Source organism: Rhinolophus sinicus, chromosome 14 (assembly GCF_057876585.1).
Source record: "Rhinolophus sinicus isolate RSI-liver-muscle chromosome 14, RSI-T2T, whole genome shotgun sequence".
NCBI lineage: Eukaryota > Metazoa > Chordata > Mammalia > Chiroptera > Rhinolophidae > Rhinolophus > Rhinolophus sinicus.
The window spans coordinates 129144690-129167933 of NC_142514.1; the positions used below are offsets into that span (position 1 = coordinate 129144690).

The 23244-nt window shown below is 34.4% G+C and overlaps 1 protein-coding gene across 1 annotated transcript in view; it reads right to left on the reverse strand.

The window, feature by feature from the left end:
* Positions 1 to 3488: 3488 nt before the first annotated feature.
* The window catches only part of TMEM135 (transmembrane protein 135), a 215770-nt gene continuing 196014 nt past the window's right edge, over positions 3489 to 23244 (reverse strand). Inside the window, exons 8-15 of the mRNA XM_019739636.3 lie at positions 22421 to 22567; positions 19863 to 19932; positions 16502 to 16669; positions 13365 to 13428; positions 12311 to 12387; positions 7958 to 8056; positions 7077 to 7144; positions 3489 to 5275 (exon numbers count right to left, since the gene is read on the reverse strand). Coding sequence (XP_019595195.1) covers positions 5143 to 5275; positions 7077 to 7144; positions 7958 to 8056; positions 12311 to 12387; positions 13365 to 13428; positions 16502 to 16669; positions 19863 to 19932; positions 22421 to 22567 — 826 coding nt within the window. The 3' untranslated portion in view covers positions 3489 to 5142. The remainder of the gene's footprint in view (positions 5276 to 7076; positions 7145 to 7957; positions 8057 to 12310; positions 12388 to 13364; positions 13429 to 16501; positions 16670 to 19862; positions 19933 to 22420; positions 22568 to 23244) is intronic.

The following is a 23244-nucleotide window of genomic DNA, read 5'->3' on the forward strand; positions in this document are numbered from 1 at the left end:
TCTAGTAAAAAAAAGAAGATGCCCAGCTGATTCAATTACACCTCTAGTTTTGTATATTTATTTATCTTGCCCTCATGGGTTTAAAGAGAACCTTGCTGCTATTCCTGAGAATGACAGACTTTTAAAAACTGCAGACTCAGGTTTAGATGCAATAGAATTCCTGTAGTTTTGCAGATGTTACCTATATTACAAATTAAATTCCAAAGAGAGGAAGTTAGAAACTTCATTCATATAAAACCTCTCAAGACATTTCCAACTTCATGAGGAAATGACTGCTGTCTGTTCTTAAGCATCACAGGGCCCCTGAATCATTCACGCCGCAAACACCGAATCCTTGGGCAAAGTGAGTATCGAGGAGACTGACCTTGTTGGTATGTACCTCGTTTGACCACTGGCTTCCTGTCAGGTTTCTATTTATAATAAAGCTTGCAAACATGGCCCTTACTTTAATAATGCTAAGAAAAATCCCTTTTCTTCCCCCTTTACAGACTGTGTACACCTGTCACTGGGATATGACTCTAAATGTTCCCACTTTGAATGAATCCCTCTGGTCACTTCTGAGGAGAGAGGAGAAAAAGAGAAGTTACCTCTTTTTCTTACAGACTCAGCAACTTTCCTTCAGGCTCTTACCTGACCAAGATGCTTATGCTTCACCTTCAGTTTTCCCTGAAACAAATGAGAAAATAAGTTCTTCTTCTTTTTTCTTTCTCCATGGAGAACTCACACGAAGAAATAAACGGCAAAGATGTGGTAGGAAAACACAGGGTTGGGGAGGTAAAGAAAGAAATAGGAGGGAAGAGGTAAGACTTGAAATGTGTTTATAGTCCCTTCTCACCTGTCCCTTTTGGCATCTCATCCCATAATGACCAACAACAGGATTACCTCATGCTGTAAATCCTTTTAGACCTTTGGCACCAATCCCTCTCTATGGCCACAGGGTCCTCTTGTATGACCAAAATAATTTGAAAAGAAAATTTATTTAAGGGGTTGATTGATGACTATGAAAAGTTTATTAGACATTGAGGAAAGAGGCCTCAGAAATTGCCTGGTCCAAATGAAGGGACAGAGGAAAGTAATACTGCTGCGTGACTTCAGCCAACACAGGTGCACAGGTCCACCTGTGGAAGCCTGGACCTCCCTAGCCATGGAGGGATGCTGAGCTGCCACGTTGTGTGACAAAAGCAGGGGCCATTCTATGGCCTATAGCCTGGGGTTTTCTGACAAGATTACAATGTCATACTTTGTAGTTAATGACCCTTTTCACACCACAAAGCTACAGTGCTTCCCTGAAAATAAGACCTAGCCAGACCATCAGCTCTAATGCATCTTTTGGAGCAAAAATAAACTTAAGACCTGGTATTATATTAATTTTTGCTCCAAAAGACGCATTAGAGCTGATAGTCCGGCTAGGTCTTATTTTCAGGGAAGCAAGGCATTACAAAGTTACCTAAGGGTACAGCTTGAAAAAGAAACACCGTCTCAGTCCTGAGGTCCCCATATCCTAGCGTGAGGGAAGCACCACAGGATCCAAGTCCATCCCTCCGATCGCAGGGTTGCCTCAGTCCCTGACACTCCTTTCCCTGCTAATTCCACAAAAAGGACTTGCAGAGCTAAGTACCAACAGGAAAGGCTACAGAAAGGAAGGCGCAGTGCCGAGGCCATCGTAAGGGCTTTCTCCTGGGAGTCCCCAACGGGGCCAACCTTTCTACTACTCATCACCGTTTCTGCCCAGCCCTACAAAAATGTTCACGTCTTATTCATTTTTTTAATGTTTTTTTCTTGGCCACTCATTTTCAGTTACAAAAATTCTCTACCTGAAAGTGAGTATTGAGGAGATAAGCAGCAACAGGTCCAGGTGTTAGGGGAGATAGTTTATCAGCTATCTTAGCAGGTCACAATTCAGAAAGGAACACTCTTGCCTATGTGGAGCAAAACACCATCTGTGTAAAAATGATTGTGTTGCTCTGTCAAACTACTTTCTACTTACACAAATACAAACAAGTCACAGGGAGAATTCAAGGACTCTGTGGACTCGGTGACTTCTCAGATTCAAAGGCAGCGAGGGCAGCAGGGCGCTGATCCCCGGGGACGCACCCCCTCTGGCCCTGCAGGGGGCTTCTGACCACCACCTCGAGGAGGATGGGACATAAGCAAATGGATGGAACTCCTTGAGGGTAAAGGAAATTGATTTCTATTAAACATGCATTGGCAGAGGGCTCAGAAACTCAGGGAAGTGATAAAATACAAACAGAAGCAGTTTTGTCAGTATTAACAACTAAATCAAATGGGAGCCTAGACACAAGCCACAGAAGATGAATACCCAAGCTCAACAAGAAAATACTGTGTGACAACTGACCCATTTGGGTTTCGTCACAAAAGACATGTTCATTCTAGAAAAAAGTAAATTATAAAATCTGAGAGCAAAGGATAAAAAGATAAAATTCTAAATTAAATAACAACTGACTAAACAGCAAATGAAGGCAAAAAACAAACTAGGTATCAACTGAGTGACAACAATATTTACAGATCAAGAAAAAAGTTACAGAAGTAACCGCAGAATTTATGAAAAAGATAACTGAATCAAAGGTTTTATTTCCGAAATGAGTAGTAAAATGGACTGAAATGCTCTGATAAAAAACTGGTAAGAATCCAACAGATCTGAGACAATTTGTTGTCTGGCAACCTCACTCTTTACTTGGTACTAACTCTAGGATTTTACTAATACAGGAAATAGCAATGAAACAACTATAATACTACTAACTAGCCCAGTGCACTGTTTTTCAGTAAAGATCTAAGAAATACCAAGGGGTGGGGGGGCATACTAACATTTAACACAATCAGTTCTGGTGGAAATTTACCATAGGCAGGATTTCTTTAGAGTATAAATGGACTAAAAACATGTTTTGGAATGGAGACATCTATTTGCCTTTATTTATGATGCCAAGTTATCAATCAATACCTGATTTCTTAGAGGTAGAGATATTCATTATGATTGTCTTCAAGAATGCAAACCAACACGATTTCTTTGTGTTTGCTCAAACAACTACACTTTGCAGTCTGTCCCAATGAAATCAAATTGGACTTCTCAATTCACCACTGCAAATCAGTTATCTATTCATTCGAGCTATACATTCATTATTGTATTCTGCTTCATGATGGTTATTTTTACACTTCATGTAAAAAAAGATGACTGTAGTTTGTAAAATAAAATAAAGAAATAAAAAGGTAAATCATAGAAATGCACCTTTTGACCAGTAAAATTTTACCAATTTCATCAAATTTCAGAATTTGTCTCTCAATATCATAGTCTTAATGTCAATGAAAACAATAACTTATGGATTAAATTTTTTTTCTTTTAACCTGACAGGAAAATACTATAAACATTTCTAAATAGAGAAAATGAGGTGTGGGTAGCAGTGCTTTCTACACTGCTGTCACACTTCATTTTTTAAAAGTAAACACAGTACAAATCTTCATTTTGATTCCAGTGAACAAAAACTTAAAACTTAATTTATTAATCAATTTTGAAGTCTGAAACCAAAACGATCCTTTAACAATACTGCCTAATAGACAAGTCAATTCTAAAACGTTAATCACAATGCAAAATTTTGACCAAATTAAAGTGGTTCTCTCTGTTACCATGGTATCAGAGTCCGTCTTTTTGTTGGGTTTGAATTTGCCATAACAACCAAGGATAGTATTACATGTAAACATAAGTATACAAGGCTTGATGAAATCGAATATGGAGGATTAAGCATTTCCAAAGTCTGGGTTATAATTCTTGTTGCAACACAAGTTCTATTGCGTAATTAATTTACAATGGCCTGAAACTTTTTAGCCACAAAATTGTATTAAAAAATATACCATCATCACTATATGTAACATTAACTGTAGACATCATAACCACTTAAGCCTTTGATTAACTTAGAAAAGTATAACTTTTCCCTGAAAAACTCTAAAGAGTGATCATATTTCAATCACAGCTGTCCTGAATTGACTCATAATCAGTAGTGACTACGTTTTGTCACTTCTTTATTTGAACAGGAGTAAAAATGGTCACAATGTTTTTTTTGAGGAGGATAGAGAACATGAATTCATTTAGTGCTATAATGTACTTTGTAACAACTACCAGATTTTTATATTGAGTTTAGTTGTAAAGCATCCATTGTATAGGTGAAACCGTTGGGAGGGAACAAACTGCCAAACCTGCCCAAACTACTTTTGTTCCATAGAATTTTGATCCCTTCTAAATCAGTAATGGCATACAAACTTAGCTATGAAAAATTCAGTCCTTATAAATGAAAACAAACATAATAAAGCTACAGGAGGTTTCAAAGTAACTTCATTTGCTTTTAAATATTCAAGTGTAATGCTTCTGTAAAAGATTAAAACATATATTTCAACTTTATCAGATATGTCTATTTCCATTTGCACCTAACCTGCCGTTAGTGCACAGGTTCACTGGGCTGCCAAGTAGTCCAGTTGACCATGGATCGAGATGATGATGTCAGTGGAAGAAGAGCATGGCTACAACGGCATTTATCCAAACAGTATGAAACCCGCCTTTGCATCCCTGAAGTAAGAATGGCCACTTTCTACAATTAAATTGCTCTATAGTAAAGCAGCATGTCTGTGAAGAGTTACTTCATATCCATAACATTTCACTACTAAGATTACCAATTCAAAAGTTTAAAAAAAAAAAAAATACAGACCAAATCCATGTACCCGTGATCCTTTTTGTATCCTAAAAGGTAGAAATATTCTTAGTTTTAACCAAGAATCGTATTGGAATGAACTAAAACATCTTTTAAAGTAATTTTAAGTATACTCTTATTTTTTACATAGATTATTTAATATTGCTTGTGGACATAATTTAATCAATAATATACCATAATGGCAACCACTACAGTGATCTAGAATCAGATTCTGGCTACAGAGGGAGCTTAATTATTAAGCAACACCTTCCTAAAAAGCTTCTGTATTTCTGATTGGTAAGAAAAACAAACAAAAAAGAGCATCTCTCATTGAAATAACACTGAAGTTCAAGCTCGGGCCCCCTTCTTTGTGTTCAACATAATTAACTCTTTTCAGGATAAAATAATGAAACATTAAGTAAGACACATTAATAAATTACAGTCATCTTCAAGAAAACTCAGTGGGCAACTCTGGTGTTACGGTCGTATATCTTGGATCCAACCTAGGGATAAAATCCTGAAAGTGTTTAGATGCACCAGTACCAAAAACATCAAGGACTTTGCGGTTCATGACAGCAAATCTGTAAGAGAGGACACAGGGAACAGGTACTTAATGAAGTTTAAAGGATACAATGATTCACTCTATTTGACTTATCTTTCATGGGCTGGGAAAACAGAAAAGGCTGACAATAGCAAAAGACTCAATGGCAGATTCAAAAGTCACTTTAATACTCTTCTGCAAGATTCACTGTCTCATATTTTCTTTAAAGAAATAATAATCCCCAGACCTGAAACGTCAAACCCTTTCCAATGGAGTGTCAAATGGAAAAATACGTTCATTACAATTTTTCTGATTAATTTTCGAAATCACAAGAAACTACATAAACAATGAATGAGCTAACGTTTACCAATGAAGCAAAGGTATTAAATAGAATTTCTCTCATAACTGACATTTTAATGTCACACAATCAAAATACATCCAAATATGCAAAAATTTAATGATTAAAAGGCAAACAGCATATAGATTTTCAGATTTTTAATCGACAAGAGTAAAAGCACACCCTCATTTTATCCATCACTTAACCTAAGAGATACACAATTTTGAAAAGACACGTATTTAGCTAACGTGCAGGATGGACCTTCTGTGTGTCTGTGCCTCGTCACTAGCATTTCCTCTCAGGGAAAGCAGCAGAGTGAATTAGGTTTGAGTCATTGGCCAGCACCATTATTCCAAGAGCCTTTTTAATTCTTTTCCAAAGTGAGTTCCCTTCCAAAATAATCAACCAGTTAAACTCACTAATGTGCAAAAAACTCAATGACAAAAGAATAAGTTATTAAATAATAATTATGTAAAGGATACATGGTGAGGTGGCTAAGAAGAAAAATTCTGAAGCCAGACTGCCTGGCTTATATGCCAGCCTCATCATTCTCTAGCTGTGTGAGTCTGGAGATCTATCTAACATCTCTGTGCATCTCAGTTTCCTTACATGTAAAACTGGGATGTTAACAGTACCTATTTCATAGAGTCATTTTAAGGATTGAACACATATGTATGTATTCGGGTGTGTGTGTGTGTGTGTGTGTGTGTGTGTGTGTGTGTGTGCGTGTGTGTGTGTGTATCTTAAAACCATACCTGGGACATAGTAAGAACTACACTAGTGTTTGTTATTATTACTATAAATGATAGTAATATTAATAGCAGCTACAATTTACTGAGGGTCTGCTAAGTGCTGTGACAAAAATCTCAATTTTCCCACAACCACACAAAGTATACATCACTGTTTCATGGTAGAGACAACGAAACTGAGATTCATGAGGGGAAACAATTTTCCCACCAGTGACACAGCTAAAGGTGTCAGAACTGAAGTCAAACCCAGGTCTGTCCGATTCCAAAAGCCCTGGTTGTTCTATTTGGTCAAGCTGCCACCCAAAGAATTAGTTTAGGATCAGAAAATGCTAACAACAACAAGAAAGGCAAAGGAAAGTATGTTTATACTATCAGGCAAAAGAATTTCTTTACAAATAGAAATCAGTTAATTGTTTAGGAATGATTTCTAATGAATCTGTTTAATATTTTTAATCAGAAAGAAGTGATCAAAGATTTAAAAAGTGAGACTTAAGTATGTTATGTAGTAACTAATTAGCAGTTTGCAAATCAACATGGTATTACTCTAGAACATTGAAAATATCTAAAACAATACAGGGAAAAACAGTCAAAATAATGTTCATTAAAAGAATGCCCCTTGTTATTAAGTTGGTCATATCTGATTTCTATCTGGATATCTACCAATAAAAGAATATTCCCTTGAGGAGACCAAATGATTCAAAATCTTTTTTATGGAAATTGCTTATTTTCTATGATCAGTTAAAACAGTCACTTACTTGCCCTTCGTGAGCCTTAAAAGGAACTTCCAGTAAGATGGTCGTAAGGTCTGAACTTCCATGACAGCCTAAGATTAGAGTATCCAATTTGAGACTTCTTTTAGTAAATAGCAAATATTATCAGCAGTCTTAGGTAACAGAGTGGTTTCATCTCTATTTGTATTGCTCATTGTAGTTTTAAAATGACAGTGATCAGAATAATAATAACAACATGTATTTATGTTTAAGTTGATAACTATCAAGAATCTTTGTAAATAGGCCTTCAAATAGGCATATTGCTTATGAAACAATAATTGAGTTAATTATGTCATTATCAGAAAGCATTTACTGAATACCCATTAGACAGCTGGCACTTAACTAGTTAGTAAGTGCATCAACCTGGCAGCATTACTGTGAAAAGGGCAAATAAAAGCTGTCCCCAAAACTTTGCAACAGCTCTAACGCCATTAACATCAACAATGATGATTACAGAATTTAAAGAGCTTGAAAAATGCTTCTATTCAACTAGGTTTTACCTCTGTCCTCGTTGTCTGAGTAATATCGTGGAAATGCTATTATTCTTATTTATGCCCAAGCTACCTTTCTTCTAGAAGAAGTATAATTAAATTGGGCCATTCTAGCTAAGGCACTAGAGTAATAATTTACCCATAAAAACTGCACTCTATTAAACCTAAAAATTGTTGTGTTCATAAAACAGGAACTGATCCATTAAGTTAACATGTTTAATGATTTGAAACTTGCAAGTTATCTTGCTATTAAAAAAAAAAAAAGGGCTTAAAACGTAGTAAATAAAAATGTTCCCAGGCCTTTTCCCCCCATTGGTTTAATGTACATTAGAAACATAAATAATTCTATTTCTCATTTCAAAAGCTATAACTTACTGCCTGGAAGCAAATTGCCGTAGAGATGGAATAGATGATAGTATCTGCATGGGGAAAATAGGGAACCTTTCCTGCTTCAATGCCTTTGAAATACATAGTCTGCAAGAAAAAAGTATAATGCAAGATTTATAAAGAAAAAAAAACTTCAAATAGCATTAACAATATAGTTGAGCAGCATGCTCCCTATCTACAATTATCTTTTTTCTACCTTTCAAAATCTAACAATCCTTTCAGAGCTCAAATCATAGGTCGCATCTTCCACAACAGCATGAAGTGTCAGCGCTTCCCTTTCCCTCATCCCCGCACCCCAAATCCCAGATGCCAGTAATAGTATTTTTCAGTAAAATTCAATAGCTCTTTATTTCTACCTCTTTATGTCATTTATTCTCCAATGCTTTTTGCACAAGCCTCATTCCCTGTCCTCCATTCCCTGTTAGATCTATTCATTCATTCATTCAACATTTAATGGTGTTAATTTAACTATATGCTGGGTACTATGCTAGGAGCTAGGGATGTGAAAATGAATAAAAATGGTTAGTGCATAACAGAAATAACTAACACACTCAAATGAGCCTCTGAAATATATATATATACATATATATATACATACATATATCTCATATAGATGATATATCTCATGTATCTCATATATTTGACATATATTAGATATATATATATATATATATATATATATATACACATATATATTTATATGGTCTCATTAGATGTGTGTGTGTGTGTGTGTGTGTGTGTGTGTGTGTGTGTATAAATTTATAATACATAAACATATTTAGGCTCTCCAGGAGGGAGCAACTACTCTGGAGGATTTCAGAAATGACTACTCTTGAGTAGTGCTTCTCAAACAATCTGCAGTAAAAAAACACTTAAAAAAAAAATCCAATTGTCATGACTCAATACTTTCATAATGTAATTAAAATAAATTACTAAAAAATAAATTTAAAAAACACAAAATTAAATTGAATTTTCACTATTATATTCAAAATACAAATTACTCTGTCAAGTTGCTATAAAAGCTTCCAAATGCTCGCTCTCAATGTCTCTACTTATCTTGTCATCAACTGTTAACAGTTCATAGACTAGCACTAGTCTGCTGACCACACTTTTAATAGTGTTGCCTTATAAGAGGCATGGGATCAACTAGATAAGAGAGAAAAAGCAGGGGTAACAAGCAGAGTGCAAGTACGCAGTACATAGGAGGACTGGCCACTTAATTTTTGTGGATAGACCATGGGATAATTCATGGAAACTGGTTTTCTGGAACATGGGAACCCTAAAGTAAAACTAGTTTAAAGAAAGTGGAAAGAAGGCCAAAAGAGAAAAGAGTTACAATAGGATGGTAGGAGGTTTGAGAAGATATGAGTGGTTCATAAAATAAAGAACATAAAACAAATTTTCCAAGAAAAAAGTTGTCTATACAGCTGATTTTTAATTAGTAGTCATTATATAGTAATACAACATTTTAACATAGAGTTAAGTTCAATCTGTAAGATAGGTAAAAAAGTTACATAGATAGATCACTATATTTAGGAAACAAGACAAACATAGTACACTATTTTGAAAGTAATACGACAGTACATTACAAGGTACAGATATATTGTAATATATTCATGTTGATGAAAATGAAATTCAGATGTGGTAGAATGGCATAATAGAAACATTATATGAAACAGGTATCTTTTGATATGTGGAATAATTATGTTCCTAATTATTTCTTATAATAAAACATACCTATTGAACTAGATTCTAAGTTAATGAAGGGTGGGAACCATAGCCTATATTTCTATATGCTTACCAGCTGGTAGCACAGTAATGAGAACATAATAGATACTCAATAAATATACCTTGGAAATAATTTTTTTCTAAGAAAAAAGTCATCTATACAGCGGATTTTTATTTAATATTCATTATATAGTAATACAGCATTGTAATATAAAATTAACTTCAATTATAGGAAAATGATTGCCTGTTACACCATAGTAATTAATTCTACAAAGGACATGGTAAGCTTAAATTTCTAATTTCCTGTATTTAAAAATGTTCGCATAAGCACACTTTCTATACAGTTTCTTTGGTCAAGATCAAATATGGCCTGTTGATGTAAGAAACAGAGCAATAGGATTGATTGGCTTAAAAAACTAGCTATGTAGCGAAGCAACTGTGAAACCACCTTTTACAAACTAGATCTCAATACTGGATTCCCCCTGTGTCAAAGAATATAGTTTTCCAACCTAGGGGTTATTTTCTTTCTCTCACTCCCCTTTTCCTACTAGCAAGTTTTGTCAACTTTACTTCCCAAGCACACTAAAATCTGTGTACTTTTCTCCGTTTCTACTGATACTGTCCTGGCAATAGCCACCATCTTCTGCCTGAGACTGTTCCCAGCTTCCAGTCTTGCCTCCAGTCTATTCTCTATATAATAGCCATAATATTCTTAAAATTTGAATTAAATGTTATTTCCATGCTTATAACTTCAATGGCTTCCAATTGCACTGAGAAAAAAAAAATCTCTCTCTCTCTCTCTCTCTCTCTCTCTCTCTCTCTCTCTCTCTCTCACACACACACACACACACACACACACTCTTGTATAAAGCAATATGTAATTCTCCAATGTCATTAGGGACACACATTTTCGGTGAGATACAATGTTTTAAAATCAAGCAAGTTAAATAAAATCTAAAATCTTAACTTTGAATTGGTAATATCAATATACTGTTAATTATTTTCTCTTTCTCTAAAAAGAAATGTGTATGGGGGTGGGGGTGATTCTCTAGCTCTGCTCACTGGAAAGGCCCAGAAACAGAGACTAGATAGGGAGCAAAACACCTCTAGCACCCTAACTGAAGTCTCTAAATACCATTTCCCACCAGAAGAAACTAGGGGCTATTGGAGAAAATATTGATTCCATAACTGGGGCAGAAAATGTCCCAAATGAGCCTGAATTATCTTCTTTTATCACAAAGCAAGAAAGCTATCAAAGGTATTGGCATTATGTCAAACAAGAGTCAACTTGAAGAGGCTCTCACGGACAAAGATGGGGCAATTTGAGCAAAAGACTGCAATGGACTGAAACAAATCAATATGTTAAAATTCATGACAATTGAAAATAAAGACTCAGGTCAACTTTGCAGGATACTAGGGACTAACTCATTCTGAATGCTGGTAAATAAACAGAAGTAATTAAGCATTTTAATATGACTTTGTGTATAAATTATTTCAGAGTAACTCAAGAGTTGAAAAGAGAAAGTTCTTTTTAGAAGAATTCCCACTAATAAATGCAAAAGAAACAATAATATTAGATTATGAACATTTTGCAACCCTCAATGAAATAATTCCTGGTAATGATCATTAATGGCTGTTACAATAATTAAGTAAAAGACTGATGGGGAGACTTATGTTGGCTCTATCAAGACTGAGCGCACTGACCAATCTTAGCATTATAAAAAAAAGAGAAAACTAGACATTTTTGTGCTTCCTAATGTGATGCAATAGGAATTCACATACAGTAGCCATGAAGTATTTCTGCAACACCCACCCCCTCAAACTGAACCTGAATTTGCTTAAGCCTCTAGATCTAATTAAATTTACAGGAAACAATGAGTTAAACACTTTAATATTTCCAGTGAGGATGCAATCTACAAAATCCTGAATGTGGAAAGTTCCATAGAACTAATGACCTAGATCTTCAACAAATAAATGGCAGGGAGGAAAAAAAAGAGCGAAGAAAATAACGAAGGGGTGGGGTAACTATTATAAACTAAAAGAGACTTTGAATCCTGGTTAAAACAAAGGCATTGCAAAAAGACATTTGTGAGACAATCAGTGAAAATGTACGAGTAAGCTCTAATTGGATACATGGGAATATTAAACAACTACTAGGTTTTTCTTAATGTATGATAATGGTATCGTAATTACACTTTGGTGGTGGTGATGTATTTGTTTGTGTTTTAGGAGTCTTTATCCTTTAGCCTTATTCGTTAAGGAGTCTTTGAGTTGTTTATGAATGCACTTATATGATAGCTGTAATCTGGGACTTGATTTAAAATAATTTAGTACTAGGGAGGGTGGGGCAGTACTGATGAGATGAAATTGGCCAAAAGCTGTTAACTGTTGGGACTGTATGACGGGTTCATGAGCGTTAATTACATTATTCTTTCTACATTTGTGTATATTTGAAAATAATGCAAAGACAAAAGACCAGATAGGAGAACTGACTTCGTAAATACTTGTACAGGATTAGAATTGCTTTTTAAATTGGGATATATATTCGCTGCTAAAGCAGCTTTAAGAGCTCTATTCCTTTAGAATTGTACATGGATAAAAATGTTTGCTTACCTCCACCAATTTGGAAGCTAAATACATGGAAATTGTTGTGCTTTTATAAAACATCATTGATACTCCCGCCAAAAATCCTGAAACAAATAAGGCAAAACTCATCAGATCTGGAAGTACATCCTTGTTATTAAGTCATTTGTAAGTGTTAATTCACTTACATAGGAAAGAACTGATTTGTAGATTGCATTTGGCTACATCAAATTCAAGGACAGTAATATACTTGATGACATTAAAATGGGCTGAGTTCTCATCATATATTCTTAAACGACTGACCTTCAGAGTTAAGAACACACAGGTCTGATGTACATATTACAAGAAACTTTACATTCTAAATTTAACTTTAAAAACAAAGTGGTCTTGCCCAACACAATGATTTTCAAAAATAATTTTTTCAAGGCTATTGGTATCATTTCTAATTTTAAGCGGAAATATTTATTCATCTATTCTAATAGCTCAAATTGTTTTTAGTGTTATCATCACACTTCTTTGCACAGTACTGTCTTCATTTTATAAATGGAAAACCAAGGTAGGAGGAGACCTGGAATACAAATAGTAGGAAAATCACTAATAACTGAAAAACTGTTGATTTAACTTAAGTATGGCACTTGTAGAAAATGTTCTTTAGTTTTTATTTTTAGAAAATTACTTAAGTTCCTAAAAAAATAAAAACATATATTAAAATACATGTCACTTGCCAGTGGTAAAAACAGAGTATTTTAAGAACTCTAATATAATAGCATAATATTATAGTCGCTTAGATAATATTTTAAGACTTCATGTTCCTTTGTGACACATTCCCTAGGATTTCTGGCCTACAGCAGGGCAGATACCCAAGTCATTATATTGCCAACTCAAAACACCAAATGGCAAGAGTGCCTTGATATGTTGTTAAACTTCACAAATACAAAATGTATAGACTAGTGCGTCAGTAGGGATTCTATTCCAGAGAAAGGAAGATACATAGAAATCAGATGAATTTCAAACTATTTCTGAGTCATCCCTATCACTGATTGATGCAATAATAATAATTTGGTGTTTTTAATCATTGCTTTACCAGCTATAATAGCATGCAGTTCATCATCCAGGTTTCTGACCCAGCGCAGGAAGCAACTAGTACCCTGTATCAAGAAGAAAATACAATGACTTCAGTTGTTTCATTTCTAGAAAAGAAATACATGTAACATCTGTAATGAGTCACTAGCTGATCATGGAGGCAAATTAATCAAACACATGATTGGGAAAATTGTAAACAATAACCTGTAATAAAGTTACTGTTTTGGATAGACACTATCAAGAATTATCCATAATATTTTTATTATAACGATTTTTCAAAATGAATCACAGATTCTAGCTTTGTCTACATGTAGAATGCTGGGGAAAGTATCACTCCCAGTCTAACAAGGAAAAAAAGCTGGATAAACTATAAATCTGTCAGGCTGGAATTCTATTCCCAGAGATACTATTTTTCAATATGAAGGTGAAATAAAGACTTTCTCGGACAAAAGCTGAGAAAATTCATCACCTGCAGCCCTTCACTACCAGAAATATTAAAGGTAGTTCTGTAGGCAGAAGGAGTATTATACCAGACAAAAATTTAGATCTCTAAAAAGAAATGAAGAGCTCTGGAAATGGTAAAATGAAGGTAAATTTAGAAGACATGCTTTTCTTATCTTTAACTGCTGTAAAAATGAATTAACTATCTAAAGCTGTGGTCCTCCAACTATGGCCCACTAGCCAAATCTGGCCTGTAACCTGCTTTTATATGGCTCGTGAGCTAAGAATGTTTTTCACACTTCTAAATGGATAAAAATAAATAACCACAATATTTTGTGACATGAAAATTATATAAAATTCTAATTACAGTATGGTAAAATTATATTGGAACACAGCCATGCCCATTCATTGTGTATTGTCTACGACTGTTTTCACACTACAACAGCAGAGGTGAGTAGTTGTGATAGAGACCACATAATCCACAAGCTTACAATATTTACCACCTGGCTTTTTACAGGAAAAGTTTTCTGACTTCACAACATATTGTGGGGTTTATAATATATGAAAAGATAAATGTGTAGCACAAAGAATGGCAAGGAGAAATCAGAAGTATAGTGTTGTAATATTCTTATACTATAATGAAGTGATATATTACTTGAAAGCATTGATAAATTAAAAACATTTATTACAAAATGTTAAGGCAACCACTAAATTTCAAAAAGATATATAAACAATAAGCCAATACTGAAGATAGAATACAAAAAATGACTACAAATAAAAAAATGTATTGTTAAAAATTCAGAAACAGACGGAAAAAGAAAAAAACAAGAGGAACAAAAACAAAACAAAACAAAAAAACAATGGAACAAACACAAAACAACTAGCAAGAAGGTAAATTTAAACTCAACCATATCAATAAGTACATCAATATAAGTAGTCTAAACGTACCAATTAAAAGACAGAGATTATCAAACTGAATAAAAAAGTAAGAACCAACTATATATGTGGTCTAAAAGAAACCAACCTTTTTACACTGAAGACACAGAACGATTACAGCAAAAGGATGGAAACAATACACTATCAAATGTAATCAAAAGATGGAGTAGCTATATTACTATTAGACATGTACACTTCAGAACAAGGACTACTACCAGGGATAAAGAAGAACATTACAAAATGAAAAAAGGATCAGTTCACCAAGAAGACACAGAAGATATAAGGTTTGTCTGTCCTCCTCTTAATTACAATCTCATGAAGATGCTACTGGCATTGATAATTTTTTAAAATTACATATGGCTTTGGAACACACTGTATGAATTTTCCTATAAGAGATTTTCTGACCTGGCTGTATTATCCTTAGTTGAATACCATTAGTTTGTATAACCTAAGTAAATACATAGAAACAGAAATAAAAACAATCAAACAAAAAAACAAAATATATGCTTTGAGATATGCTGGATGGTGGAGAATAACCAATCTGGGCTAAAAATGTGAGAGATAATCTACATGTAAACATTTAAGAGTTTACATTAAGAATAAATAGAAACACTATGACATGAGAAATGAAAAAGAATGTGACTATAAATATATAATTACCAATATTCTATCCCACTAACTCTTGTATATTCAAAGATACTAGTAATGCTTCCTGGCCAAACTATATTGAAACTGTTTTCACTATTAGTAATATTCCATAAGAAGTGATTAACCTGTAGTTTACCTGTAATTTGTCACTTCTGTTTACCTTTCCATTTCAAAATACCTTCTCCATATCTACCTTTTATGAGTAAACTTGTTCATAAAATGATACATATCCATCTTACCCAAAATAATGCCTGAGTTCCAGTTTCCCAGCATTAATTTTGTGTTTAACAACACAAAATTGTGTGTGTGTGTGTGCGCGCGCGCGCACGCGCATATGCACAAAGGTCAACCTTAGTTAACCCATTTTACCATTTATAATCTATATTTAGATTGAAAATCTAAATTTTAGATGTTTAATAAACTGTTAGTAACATGATTTACATATTAGTGATTCCCATTAAATACAAGGCCATTATTTAAAGTTGCAGAGTACTGTACTATGAATGATTCCTACACGTGTTCAGGTGTGTGCTTATCTATGTGTGAGTACGTTTACAGGAAAGGGGTAGAACAATGTTCACTCTGGTTATTTGAGAGAGTGTAGTAGGAATAGTGAGTGAGTGGAAGAGGGAAAATTAGTGATTGCTTATATAAGTTACAGCAGATAATCTTTATTGATTCTATCAGGTGTTGACATCAGCTAGAAGGGTCTGAAATACGTTTAAATTAAAGCCAGGCAGTAAATAGAGTTAATAAAAACAAATAGATCAGGTATATTAACATCACTTTTGATGTTAGAAATGTCTGAAAGTTCATATTTTCTCACTGACCACCTTATTGAAAAAAAAAGAAAATGAGTCTGAAAATTTTTAATATTATGTATAAATGCAAGTGTGTCTGCACTTGCAAGCATATTAAATAATATTTTAAAAGAAGAAATTTCCACAACCTGAATTCCCAAGATACTGTGTATATTTGGTGATGTTAAGATATTTATGAATACTACAGAAAGAATCACTTAAAAAAACTATAAATGAGTTAAGGCCATATCTCATTCTAACAACAGCTATGTCATTTATTTCCCATTTTTCTTCCCCCTTCTGAAAGCCTTACCTTGTATATACTAACAAAAGAACCCAAAAAAGCTCCAAGCTGGAAGTTTTCTTTATTGTAGAAGAGGGAAAGCAGCCGGGATGGCTGTGTAAACAGATGCCTAAATGCAGAGGGAATTCGGAGGCAGCACTGGATCAAGTATCCCACGCTAAACATTCTGATGAAACCCTAGAGAAAATTGGGAGAAAATTCTGATTTACAATCAAATTTTGAAGTCTGATAGATATGAATTTTACTGTCTCACAATCAAAACAGGACTCAAGAAAAACTTAACACAAGTTTATATCACAGCCATTTTCAAAATTAAATCTTAAAACCTCAATTTTAAAACAATTACCTTAAAAATAAGGGTGAAATCTTGCAGTGAATATACTTTCTTTGATTTACAAAGACTTAAAAAGTTTCACAAGCACTGGCCAAGCTTGCCTATGTACCAAACTTCCGTTTTTTTGACATTTTTAAACAATAACTAGGATTTATAATTCCTAAACTACATCTGAATTTTAGAAACAGAAGCACTGAAATTCAAAAAAAAAAAAAAAAAAAAAAGTTAATAAAACCAAACCCTTTTGTAAATTTTAACAGAAAACTCCTCTTACTCATTAGTATGAGTAGGGATTCTTTTGACAGAAAAACAATTCTTTTATTTGTTTAGACCTTTGGTATCAACTTTTTAAATGATCAGGTTAAAAGACTTTCAGGGAAAAGAAATAATTATATCTATTTTTATTTCTGTACTCAAACGTGTCAGGCTAAAACATCTATAGGGAATGGGAGCTTTAAGGTATACTCAACAAAACTTGAAAAAGCAAATCTGCTACAAATCCATATTTGCTGCCAACATTTCTCCATCTTATCTGCAACTATTTATAGTACAAAGGGGAACAGAGAGGATGACTAATGTTGGTCAATTTCATTGCCGTGTTTAGGAAAATGAAGTTTAGATGCCAATTAACATTGAAAGACTGTAAAATTCCAATTAGCACAAGACAACATGTTTTTAAAAAATAGTGTTTTATACATGATTAGACTAGTACATTGTAATACTAGTCTCCTATTTTTGTCCTCTGTCACCCCCACGGGGGAGGGAAAATATCTACATTCTTAGCAATGCTTGCCTGGTAAGTTTAAAGGTCAGGTTTTTATCTCCCAGAAAGCAGCCTTCTTTTTTAGAAAAACACTGAATCACTACGAAGAAACATTCATTAATTTACCTGAAACTATCCAACACCTGGTTAAAACATGGAAATTAAATTGTCCAATCAATTGGTATGAATTACGATACATTTGCCTAACTGAAACTGTCAAGTATTTGTTTAATGCATGAAAGGTTCACACTTTTACCTTTCCACTGATAATCTTATACTACTGAGAAATATGGAAGGATTCAGGGATCACACTCGTGTTCAATCTTTTCATGCTGTTTTCAAGAAGCCCATTCATTCCTCCATCCATTCACCCTTTCATGTACTCAGGAAAGATTCACTGGATGCCTCTTACGTGCGAAGCATTACACTAGATGCTGGGGATAAAGTAGTGATGATGACACAAAGTTTTTGCCTTCATGGAGCTTTCATGCTCATTAGAAGCAGAAAAAATAAATACGTGCATAAACATAATTACAGATTACAGTAAGTGTTATGAAGGAAATAGGGCACTAAGAGAGAAATTAACAGGGCAATTTATATTAGATTGAGCGGTCGGGGAAGGCTACTGATGCGACACATAAACAGACAAAAAAGAAAAGGAGCTAGCACGAGAAAAGCATTTCAGATGCCTTGGGCGGAAAACAGTAAGCCAAAAATGAGAACGGCAGGTACAAAGAACCAACAAAAAGTTAGTGTGACTGGAATATAGTGAGCGGAAGGGAATGTAATTCATACGATTATTTACTCAGGGATGTAATTGAACATACGGTGTAACTGAGTCCATGGAATAATGAGGCGCACTATAAATATTTTACTATATTTGTGGTGTAAATTTGTCACCCACAGGTCTCCAAATTTTACATTTGTGGACATAATATTCCATTTTATACATACATTACCAAGTTTACAGTACTGACACACATTTGAAAGAATGACTGGATTTTTTTTCATTGCTTAGTAGCTCTCACCAACTTTCTCTTATTGTTTTTGTACCATCTCCCCTCTTCCTAAAATCTCTCAAATACCTATGATTTAATTGGAAGACTTCTCTTAGTTCCCCTACTGAAGTCTCCTCTTGATCTAGAATTACGTCCAGGGGAGGGAATAATAACTCTCTGAGAACTGGCTGACTCTGAGGCTGCAGTGATGATGCTTTTATGTGTGATTTGTTGTTGTGTGTGTGGTGTTTTTTTTTTGGGGGGTGGGGGGCTGCGCCACTTTAAAAGTAGGGCAGGAAATCAGATTTGGAAGGAGTGTTATCAGAAACCATTGCACAATTGAAAACAATACTCTACTGCTTTGACCCCTGGTCATATCTTTGGGGATGACACGGATGAAGTGCTGGCTTGGGCAAATGGTGCCGTCAACACCAGGCCATAGGTGCTCACATTTGGAAGCACTCATGTGATACAATCCCTCCCTTCTAGAGTGACTGTCAGGAGGCTGTCTTTTGGGGTTCTGTACAACTTTGTTCTTAGAAACTGAGTGGGGATAAGACGCAGTAAGAAAGAACATAAACTTTTAAAAGCATCAGAATTGTTACAGTACCAGTCAAAACTGAAGAACTGGTAGCAGGTGGTGCCATCTGTGCCAGACTAACTGAAATGAAAATACTTCCTTTCCAGAGTTGGTGGTGATGGCGCATGGGGAATGGCAGGCACGGGGTGGGTAGGGAGAGACACACCAGGGCCCAATATATTAGGCAGTAAGGAATTTATGCCAGTGGGCATAGCTAACTCTCTTAATGGAGAGCAACTGTGGACACGCTCCAGTTACCTCCATGCCTTAAAAAAGTTACCAGCTTCACAAGTCCAACCCCGAATGCCACTGCAGCCGGTTGTGCACAGTGTATGTGTGAGACTGCTGATCCACTAGTATACAGCACCGTCCAGGGGCCCTGTTCTAGTATGTATTCTAATGAGGACACATTACAAAGTACAAATTTTAATGACTTTTTTGTTGTTATTTCACCTTCTACTTCGTAAGTTTTACACTAATTTTTAAAGAAGCAGATTTTTTAAATTATCTAATTAAAAATCTGGTAAGTATTAAGCTAAATTGTTACCTATTTCTCACAAATTCCTTATTCTTCGAGTCAAACGCAAAGAATGATAGCAATTATTGTTAACGTTTCCATTTACCTTGCAATTATGTTTTAATCAGTAAGTTATTTCTCTACATGGTTAATAAAGAAGATACTTTTACGTACTCACTTTAATGCAATAAGAAATGCAGTTATCCTCATAGTGTTTGCAACATCTATGCCTTGGTCCATGCTTACATCTGAAATTAAACCAAAAGCCTAGTTATAATTAAAATGTGTGTACGTGTGTGCGCATGTGTCTCTGTGTGTGTGTGTGTGTGTGTGTGTGTGTGTGTCTGTATCTGCTTAAACCTCTCTAACCAAAAAAGGAGAAAACATTACCTACTCATTTGTAAATGTGTGCATCTTTTGGTGTCTTAGGACATACAGAAGAGAACAGATTTTTTTTTTCTTTGTTGATCACCACTTGACACATTGTATAAAATATGTGACTGTAGTCAAAATATTTGAGTGTGGAACAGAAAAACCATATTGGTAAACATTTGTGACTAAATATGAAAAATATGTATATATTATCTCTTTAGTCTGCCAAATCTTTTGGAAGGTTTAAATCACTTATTGTAGAGTATAACGGTCATAAATCATCCATGAAGTCAGTACTTGAGCAAAAATCATAATGAGAATGTGCTCAGGTTACAGGAATTTATACTTAATTATATTTGAGAGAAAACATCTGGAAAAGAAACACAATACAGTATTAGAATTCGAAATTCAGTTTTTAAAATAAATATAGATATAGATCATGTAGGAATTCAGAAGTAGGTTATTTGTGATTTAACTGTAAACCACTTAGTCCTCTAGTGTTTAATAAACATTTCTGCTCAGAGGACTACTGTTCAAGACACACTTATTTTAATTACGGATGCTGACTCCAGCACCATTTATTCACTCGAGGCATAAAAAAGTGAGTAAAATACCTAACATGGGTTTAGCTCTTCCCCTTTCTCTTTGAAGAGTTCATGTTCCAAAATAAGTAGTCTTTATAACTCTTTCAGACTGTACTTAATTAATTGTCTTCACGGTTGGAACACATTAACTCTTTCCTGTTTATAGCAATTACTTGTAGGGCAATCTTCTGGCTCCACGTCTCTCTAATCCCACTCACAAATTGATTAACAAGACCTTTTCCGAAATCCAATTCTGCAGTGCAGCTGGTATACAAGCAGCCTTTCCTACTCAAGGGTGACAGCAGTGGTCCATACCAACCATAGCCTTTGTGTCATTAGAATGATATGACATATCTGATCACGTGAAGTTGTTGAGTGATTAAAGCTGGGAGCCTGAAAAGAGGTGAATCAGAGAACTGCCTTACGTAAACCATCACTCTTCATACTTTTAAGTGTCCTCTTCAAAGACATTTCTCAGCCATTGCTACCAGAACTACACAGAAATTGTTACACTCTCTCTGCTAGTGAAGTTAAATTCTGATACCAACTATACTGTCATTTAATCTTTCTTTACTCTTTCATTAAAATGGCGTCCCAAGTACTGGACTGCCCGTCTGTTTTGCTTCTGTATTATCCTGCATCTGCTTTCACACCAGTGGACTCACTGAAGACACTCTGACAAGTTCTGCCACCCAAGACATCATTCATCCACATAATACATTCTCCGCATTCCCCTATGAGTCTGCTGACATGATTTCCACTAAGAGGGAGCCTCTCTCCCTTCTCCCTACTAAGGTAACCCATAACTGTTCTGAACTTGCTTAATAAGTTCACTACCATAATTATTCCTGCCATCTACTATTCCTGTCTTTCCTCTTACCTTCCATATGCGGTGTATGCCAAATTGACGCCCAAAATCTTTAAACTCAGTAAAAATTTTGAGGGCCAACTCTTTGTTCATGTATGTGAGGCACCTCATATGTTATTTCATTTAATGCACACTACACCCCTTAATAGAGATTATTAACCTCAGTAAATCAATGAGGACTTTGGGATGCAGGCAGTTAAATCACTTACCCAAAGTCACAAAGCCCAGCAGGGGCAAAATAAGAGTCAAACATAGGTCTTCTGATTACTTAAAGGACTTCAACTTCCCATAATTGATCCGCTAACTTTTTATATTGCCTACTCATGCCTTACTCTCTAAAATATCACTACTAAGATTATTTTTATTGGCTGATTTAATTTAAACCATTACATTTATTTTCTTAAATATCTACACTTGAAATACAAATAAAGACTTATTTGTATATACACAAATAAAGATTTCTCATCTTATTTACAAAGCCCTAAAATTTCCCACTTTTGTAAAATATTAAGTTTTGCTCCTTATTATTCCTGCAGCTTCTTGAATCTCTCTCAGAACTTTTCATTCTCCTTTCCACATTTGGCACATTCGATTATCACATATTAATCTGTTTCCTGAAGTTCCCCATTCTAGCCTCCTGCAACTCTTCATAGTTTGAAATAAAAAGTATTTTAATTTCATATAAATATGTTATAAAGGCATATGATGGTTTATAGTCCTGTTGGGCATAATATATAACATTCACTTGCCATCATGTGCCTTTTATAAAACTATGCACAATTTCTGGTTAAAAAAAAAAATTACCTGAAAACAAAAATACCTTGGCATGACACAAATATCATATAAACCAATGACAAAGCATGCTAAAGTATCACATCGAGAACTCACATAAATATCACATAAAGAACTCACATTGAATCCACAAGTCTTCTGACTAGAGCGATTATATTCATTCTTCTTGGTTTTTCCTCCTGTTTCTCTGTCTTTTGTTCCACTTTTGCATATGCTGTCTCTGGTGAATAAGAATGTGTGGGAATTTCTTCCTTCCCTACAATGAACCTAAAGAAAAGAGCAGAGTGTGAGGCATTTTTCACGTTAAAAAAATTAAAAAATAAAAAATCAATGAGAAAATAAACCAATTTTGCTTATATATAAATAAACTCTGGAGAGTACTTTATCATTTGAAATAATATTTTTCACAACTTATATAAAATCTAACCATTTTTTAAAAATAGACTTTTGAAATCTGAATACTCAGAAAATGTTAATAGTCATTTATTTGACAATGCAGGTATTTTTTAATTAAATCAACCAAGTAAAATACAGTATAGCACTTTCATAAAGCACCTTTTAACTTAGGTCACCACTTTTATAAAGCATTACACATGTTAAAGTTTTTGTCAAATAAAGAAGCTGATGAACTATTAACTTGGATCTACTAAAGACAAAAAACTCATTCATTTTTCTCTAAAACTTGCTAATGATTACAATTGAAGGAGTTTCTCAAATGTTACTCTAAATTTATATCTAATGTCACTTTAAACAGCTACAGTGCAGTAGAAGGTCATCTATACACAAATGAGGAAATAGAGGAAACTAAAGAATGAGAATCAGAAAATGGTCAAGATTCTATGAATCTTCACATTATTTCATGAGAAAATCTTAAATTTGATGTTATTCCAATGTACTTATTTCATTTTTGAAAAATCTAATACCCAGGAGAAGACACCTATCAT